Here is an 8269-nt window from a genome sequence, read left to right on the forward strand (position 1 = left end):
ATGACTGTAGGTAGCATACCTAATGCTGAGAGCCATCAAACAAGTTATGTAGCTCCTGTAGCCTCCTTCTGTCCACCCCTACTGAACTAGACATCTTTTCTGTTTGCACCAATGTTTCAACCTTAATTTCCTTTTTGCTCACTCTCCCTCAAGATTTACTGTACCCCACTCCTTGCTTCTCTATCTTTTTATAAAAAAAAAAATGAAAAAATTGTCTCTTTATCCCACCTGAATCCAGGACTGCACAGAAGGCCAGAACTTATTTCTGAGGAGTTTGTGAGCGTCCATGACATTGTTTATTATGGCAGTATTATCTTCATTTTCATGCACTTTTATATCTGCTCAAAACAGGGGAAAAAGGAGTTAGTGCGCCATGTTTATAGTATCTTCACTACAGGAGCTAAAGAAGATAAGCAGAAGAAGTAGATGCGAACCTTTCTAAAATATTTGATCACTTCAGGGAAAACTACAAACATCATTACAAACAGTTCAGTACTAATTATTCTACTGTTACCCACACATTAAACAAAAAAAAAAAAAAAAAACAGAAAAAGAAAGCTTTCAGTCCAGTGATGACAGAACGAGTTGTTAAGCCATCACTACTAAGGAATCACTAAATAAACCACAGACAAGTGCAGTCTTACTATTTACATTAAATCTTGTCCTAAGTTCCAATCAATGGACTGGGCCTCATTGTACCAGTTTCTGCATATTCAATATTTAAAAAAAAAAAACCCAAAAAAAACCTCTGCCCCAGTGGCAATAGGGACTTGCTCGTCAAAGAAGCCAAGTATGCCACTACTCTAGTAAAAACAGTACTTCTCACCTGTTAGTCATTCATGAGCCCCACAGACACATTTCCAATTCTGTTGTCTGCAAGCACAGAAGTAGGTACCTGTCCTACTGGCTGTTTGCACACGATATTCCGTTAGGACTGTATTTGCAAGAGACTTCACTTAGACTACCAAAACACAAACCACCCTAACTTTTCTAGAGGTAATTCATATTAGCAAAGTTATCTAAAAAATGGTATAATCATAACCCTTAAGACTTCCTAGCAAAACTCTACTTATTACTTCTTGCAAGTTGTCAGTAGCAAGGAAAAAAAAAAGCGCTTACGAAACAGCCAATTGTAAGGTTTTTAAATTAGTAGCTTATATCCCAGCTATAGAGAGAAAAAAAAGAGGTGAATCATGAAGCATACAGAAAATAAAATTATATACTGTAAACAGATTGTAATTTTTTTTTAAACACAGGAAACTCACCTTATTCCAGGTGCTATGAACTGCTGCAATATGGTTACAATAACCAATACAAAATTTCAATCTTAGAAGGTAATTAATAAAATCTGTAAGTCGCACACAAGGACACCCAAACCTAAGAATGGTTACTAGATGAACGAGAAACAGAAAAGAACTGCAGAATAAATGGTGTTCAGGAACCCCAAGCATTTAAGACATAGGAAAAAAAACCCAAACCAAACAACTACAAAGCACTTCAGACAAAGGCTGTCTCCAGCTATATGTGAAAAATTTTTCCAGGTACCTGTGGAGATTTCAAGGTCTAGAGTATACTTATGCGAAATAAGCCCATGGTTCCTAACAAAAGTCTGGTAATCATCATCATCGAGAGCAGGGACACCAGACTGAACTTCCAAGCATGTGCCTCCATCTAATTCTTTCTGCTCAGGCTTCTCCTGTTTCTCCTCTGACTCTTCGTTTTTATCAGTTCTAACACACTGAGAAACAGAAAGAATGTCCTTGCTGCAGCATGGCTGTTCATCATCCATGCATCCAAAATAGGACTGGTTAACTTCCATCTGGGAGGACAAGGGGGATGCAGGTCTGTCCTCATTAGCAGTCATTTGTTTGTTGGGTTCCAGTTCCGTGTCGCTCACAGCAAAGTCGAAAGGATCTGGCATCAGAAGCCGGAAACAGTTTTCCATCTCTGTCAGTGTGTCGGCAACCTCTTGGGACATTTCTATCAAAAGACAATTGGTTTAGAATATTGTTAAACACTGTAAAATGCTCATGTCTCCAGAGCAGACAAAGATTTACAAAACAAATGCAACTGCCAAAGGGGTAATCCATTTATCCAGTAATCAGTGATAATTTATCCATACAGATCTTTCTCCACTGCAGAAATTGTCTTTACAAAAGTGACAATAGTTTTCTTAAACAGGAAATGTAGAACTTCCTGAGCAACAAATTTAAAATCAGTGTTCCTCCTTTTCCTATCCTCTCTAAAATTTCACTATGCATCAAAGATAACACAAATACTTCAAAGAATTTGAAGGAGAACAAGGTTCAGTGAGGATATTCTTAGAGATGTTGGTGAGTATTCATTCTACAGCCATGAACATTATAGGTGCTTGTAGGTGTAGCCACGTATATATGCTATTGCTCAAAGAGATACTACCAATAAAAGTGACTTTAAGAAGGTTAAATCTCTTTAAAATCCCACCTTCACGCATGAAAACATTTCTAGCATGCAGAATAAATGCAGACACAATTGGATGCATTGCACATACCAAAGTAATTTAATTAAATCACCCTTTGTAACTGCAACATAATATACTTACTATCTCTGTTCTTCTTTCGTATTACAGAAATACGTTTGCTATGTACGTATCGCTTAGAGATTCAGCCCCCAGTTAAGACACATTTTTTAGCAGCAGTATGATACTTTTCATAGACATCCTACACTGCATCCAGGACTCCTGTGCAGACCATTGCCTATACTTCTCGAACATGATGACTCTACATACAATATAATTAAGGTCATCAGCCAACAAGGTATTGAGAAGTCTGTGCCTAGTCATAGACTCAGAAATTAAGCCACTAGCTCCAAAAAGTCTCATGATATGCTTGCTTGAGGTTATGCATTCATACTTTACCGAATTACAGATCAGATCTTGCTAACATTTTTTTTTTTTTTAAATCTCTTCATACTACCTGAGCTCACAGGACTGTCACTGATATTCCTTAGGTGAGAGAGACAGAGGGTCAAGCTCTAACAAATGTACTATTCTCGCCCTCTATGGTCAGCTAATATTTGGATAGCTATTCTCTTAGAATTTGTTTTATATAACCTTAAAAAAGGTTGCTTTAAAAACAAACCAAAAAAACCCCAAAAGAACCAAAGCAACTCACCTTCCATTTCTTTTTCAGCTCTTTTGGCTTTTTCTTTGTAAATGTTATCCAATCGTTTTTGCTTCTCCTCTTCCCTCCTCCTTTCAGCCACGGTTCTGGCATGCACATCTTGAAAATCCACCTAAGGAGGAAATGAAGAAAAAAGTGTAATGTTCCTCATAAGAAATATATAGAAAATCCATTTCCTAAGCTCCTTATCTGTGGTGAAAAATTCTCTAACATCAGCGATCAGCCAGAAGCTCAGCAGTACCTCCTTTTATCTCTTCTCCTCCTAGAATCAATAACTACAGTAATTCTGAACGGAGTTTTTACTTCTACTAATAAGGGACTGCTGAGAATCAATGGCTTTCAGAAAGGAATCATAAGGTAGAAAAACAAAACGCTTAGATTTCTACATCTAAATTGCAGGAATAAACTAGGCTTTGGGAGACCTCTGTCACAGCATTGGAGGCACGGGGTTAGGGGGAACGGGCAGGAAGAGACTACACAGGGTAAGTATTCAAATTATATGAAAACGTCACACTAGGTCTGCTATTAGTAAAAGAAATTTAGGAAAATTTGTAAGCACTATTACCACAAGTATACATATCACTTACTGAAGAACTTCGTAAGCAAGGAAAGTAGAAGAGAAGACATTCAAATTCATTAAAAAAGACCAAATTGTGGATTTTACAATTACATTTGTTGGATTTGGGGACTGAGGGAAAGGTTATCATTCAGTCTCACTTTACTTTCTTATGACTAAAATATAAACATAAATCTGAGTGATTCAAAACACTGTTTCTTAAAATATTTGCAATGGGGTTTTTTTAGTTTGTTCTTAGAAGGGCTTGAAAACGCAAATATTTTTCACTTCTATTTTAAGGAAAGGAGTCTTGACTGTGTTATTGCATAAGGAAACCCCTTCGAAAAAGAAAAACACAGTATTTCCTTTTGATTGCTACCACATTCTTAGAAGGCTTGAAAATGCAAATATTTTTCACTTCTGTTTTAAGGAAAGGAGTCTTGATTGTGTTATTGCATAAGGAAACCCCTTCGAAAAAGAAAAACACAGTATTTCCTTTTGATTGCTACCACATAACTTTCATTAACTTCAATACAGATTACGTTGAGTGCTGAGCAAGCCCGTACTTTGCTGCTAATAAAGTCCACAGACTCTGGTGCTATGTCTATATTACAAGTACCCATTGAACGACTGTCATTATTGCCACTGCTAGATGATGAAGCTTGTCAACATACTGTAATGGTTCCCAGATACTGACATCCTACACCAATGCTTTGGAGCCACACAAGAGTATAAAACAGTGAAGTTGAATCTCACTTACGAGGTACAGGTCCAGACAACGCTGAGATCATTCTACACAGGACAACTAAGTCTCACTTTCTGTCTAGTCCCAGAAGATCGCTCCTGTAATATGTACACGAACTTACTAGCCATGGGTCAAGCAAACCAAGTAGTTCATCCTACAGCTGCAGTTTGCATAGTTTTTGCACAATCAAGAATTTTGTTGGTCTCTCATCTCAAAATTACAGAAACTTTTTCATATTTGTTTAGCATTAAGCAAGTAGGTAACTCCATTAAACACTATGGAAGTTAAAAAACAAATGCTTGAACTTGGGCTTAACCATGTGCTAGAGTAAAGTATCTTGCTATATAAGTGTTCCTATTGCTGAATAATCCCTACAGTGTGCAATAGGCCTTAAGGTTTTTACAAGTATTATTTATGCAAACACTTTAAAGACAAATGGGTTTTATATAAAAGCTTCTAGGAGCGAAAGGATACTTCAGCTTTCACAGAAACTGGCATGGAGAGTCTCCATTGGTTTAGGAAGAGAAGCACACTTACCAAGCTCTTTTTTTATTAGGGAATGGGGAAGCAGAGGGGAGGTAGGGAAAAGAGCTAGTTTCACAACCTATAGCAGCACGTGCATCACCAGGGTGAGCTTTTTGGTTTTCAGGATCTGATTTTTCTACCAAGTTCACATAGCTCTCCACACAGCAGCAGGAGAAACAGATCCTCCCAAAGAGCAACATCACCCTCAAAAATGGAACAAAGATACAGAGCCCAGGAGCTACAGTACCCAGGCACTACAGCTACCGTTTCTAGGTGGTCAGATTGGACTTGCCCAAAAAAACAGAGACAGCTAGAGCTTTCTAAATCACAACTTCTGCCTCATACCAGAATACCTACAGTGAAGTCACTTCCCCACTCTTTCCCCTTCTCTGTCCCAAAAGGACTAGCCATGTGCTGCTCTGCTGTGTTGTTTCATACTTCAGCACTTGGCCAGATGTTCCTCTTACAACATCTGCCAAATCACCATGTTTTGCCATTGATAATGAGAGCGCACCTCACATACTAGATATCTATCACCAACCAAGTCTACAGCACACAACAAAGCTTTGAGTTGCCCAAAACAGGGCACACCGGCCTTTTACAGAAGCCTCACGAGGTGAGAATAACTCAGGGCCTGAGTTACAGATGTGCGCACGGACTCACTCGCTACCTGGGCTCAGCACTAACTCAGAAACTTGGTCAGAAAACATCTAACCTCATTTAGGTGCTATAGACTGAGATCAGAGTTGTTGTTCTGCCTCTGTCAGTGCTGGCTACATGAAGCCTTTTACCATTGGTCTGCAATTATGGAACTGGACATGATGGGTTGCAAACAATTTTTCTTGATTTGAAGGGTGTAAGTAGTGGGCCTAGACAACTACTGCGACTTTTGAGAAAATGTTGCAGTACAGCAGTAAGATACTCTATATTGAGCTCCTTAAAATCCCGTTCACTCCATAACTGCAGCTCACTGTAGTTCCATCCATGCGTTCCTCAAACACAAAGATGCTATAATATGACTCAGTTGCCTAAATATGCAAACATTTGGAAATATTGGAAATCTTTTCCCCCCACACCTTTCTTCTTTTTTTAAGCTTTGAGACAGGAGTTTGAAAACAATTATTTTCAGATAAACTGAAATATTATGCGTTCTTGAAGTCAAACATTTATATAGGTAGCTACTTGGTACCTACTAATATGGACCTACTAACATTAAAACAGTGGGTAGCTCGCCAGGTTTACACCCTAAAAGAGCAGCAGTTGTCATCTTCTGACCAACTGTTTATAAGGTGATTTTGGTGATGATAAAAAAAAAAAAGAAAAACCAAAAAAACCAGTCAACAACCACAAACACAGCTAACGCTCCTCCCAAGTTGCCCTATACTACTGTGCCAAACCTGTAATACAGAACAGCAGATGTACTTTACTTCTAGAAAGTACAAATGCCTCCTCAAATCTTTTGGTTGCTTCTCACACTTCAAGTATTAAGCTGGCAAAAGGCCAGTTAAGTCAGCCGGCTCATCTCAACTCTAAGTACAGGAGTTATCAAACTACGTAAGATTGTTTCTATTGGTGCTAATGTTTCTAGAAGTACTTATATTCAGCTGCTCTAGAAAACAGTACAGCCAACCTTGCTGGGTAGCTTAGTATCACAAACATACAGAGTGATCACCCAGTCGTAACTGGGGAGCAGCCATTAACCACAGAGGCCCAGACAAACACGCCAAACCTCAGCAGACTTGTCGTACACTCCTGTGTTCAATCTGCTAAATCTGTATTATGTGTCAAAGCTCTCCCGCCTCAGTCTTGCATTTCCCCTTGTCACTTTCATTTACGGGTTTTTTTTTCCTTTATTAAACAAGACAATAAGGGAGGATTCAAAGACAATCACCTTTTGCGAGCAGATGCCAGAAATTGTATAGAAAAAGAACACAGTATGATAAATAATACAAGTAGGGTATGCTATTAGCTTAGTATGGAACCAGAACAACAGAAATACATCATGTATCACAAAAGTTTTTGATCTACTGTTAGGAACACTGAATATTTGTCTTTCTGAAGAGAAAGAGAATCAATGTTTATTGAAAGCCTGATATTATCATTGTAGATAGTGTGAATGCTAGAACAGCGTTCCCAATTTCATTGTTTGCACCTCAGAAGAGATACTGAAAGAGAAGAATGTTCAAAACATAATAAATTGAAGCCTAGAAGGGAGAGCTAAAAGCAAGGGTTTACATACAAGAAATTCCTCTTCAATAAAACTTCTATGACGCAGAGTAACACTGCAGCTGAGGGGGGCTAGCACCTCCACTTACTGTCATTGTCGTACAGTGAAAGGACGCTAGAACCAGACAGCTCAGTACAGAAATCAGGCTAGTTTAAACTTGCATAGAAAGACTTAGTAGTTTAAACCTTCATAGAAAAACTTAGTAGTTGATTATCCTCAGTTTAAGGTGCAACCATTATTCTCCTTCTCAAAAGGCTAGACTTTGGGGCTTCAGGTAGGAATCAGTGGGTAAAAGCCTATTGGTGAGCAACACTTTTCGCACCCTGAGAAAAGGCTAGTTGAGCCCAGCTCCGAGTACAAGCCCGGGGTTTTTAAGACTTTACAATACTGCAAAATGAACAAAAAGTTTGGGGTTTGTTTTTCAAAGACCATGCTCAACAGGGTATCTCCTAAAGACAATGTCGTTTCCAACAGCTTTTCTTTCATATTTATTGGTTTCCTCGCTTTAAACACCTCCTAGCTATCATCACCTAAAAACACAGAGAGAAGTAAAAATGCAGAGTACCTTCTTATTCTGCTTTAAGAAGCGGTACCCCAGAGAAAGCTTCTTGTAGGCCTCTCCGTATTTCTCATGCCAGTCTTGCACCGACTTAATGGCCGCTTTCCTCAGTTTCTGTGCCACCTCTTTGGGTGGGGGAAGAGGTTGGTCATGGTCTATCCCCACCGTGAGCTCCAAGAACTCTTGGAAGTTGGAAATGATTAGCGCCCGGAATTGATGGGATCGGATGAACAACTCCTGCACGATCTGGAAAGCAGAGAAGCGCACCTCGGCGTGCTCCTCGTTGAGCCGCGTCATCAGCAGGTGATAGGCATGGCTGATATGTTCGTCTGAAGACCTGAGAAAGGAGAAATAAATAAAAAAAGGAGGGGGGGTTATTTAAAAAGGGGTTTAGCACATGAAAACACTTTTTTTAAAATTTATTTTAAATTTTAAACCAGCAGCCTCCGTGCTGGCAGCAAGCTGCGCCCGGCTCAAACAGCAGGCCGCGGGACGG

The 8269-nt window shown here is 39.1% G+C and overlaps 1 protein-coding gene across 1 annotated transcript in view; it reads right to left on the reverse strand.

Annotated features, from left to right (window-relative positions):
• Window positions 1-8269, reverse strand: part of UVSSA (UV stimulated scaffold protein A) — a 64665-nt gene that overhangs the window by 54605 nt on the left and 1791 nt on the right. The window contains exons 3-6 of the mRNA XM_009285440.2: window positions 7780-8110; window positions 3153-3273; window positions 1546-1980; window positions 229-338 (exon numbers count right to left, since the gene is read on the reverse strand). Coding sequence (XP_009283715.1) covers window positions 229-338; window positions 1546-1980; window positions 3153-3273; window positions 7780-8110 — 997 coding nt within the window. The remainder of the gene's footprint in view (window positions 1-228; window positions 339-1545; window positions 1981-3152; window positions 3274-7779; window positions 8111-8269) is intronic.

This window comes from Aptenodytes forsteri, unplaced genomic scaffold (assembly GCF_000699145.1).
Source record: "Aptenodytes forsteri isolate BGI_AS27 unplaced genomic scaffold, ASM69914v1 Scaffold88, whole genome shotgun sequence".
Lineage (NCBI taxonomy): Eukaryota > Metazoa > Chordata > Aves > Sphenisciformes > Spheniscidae > Aptenodytes > Aptenodytes forsteri.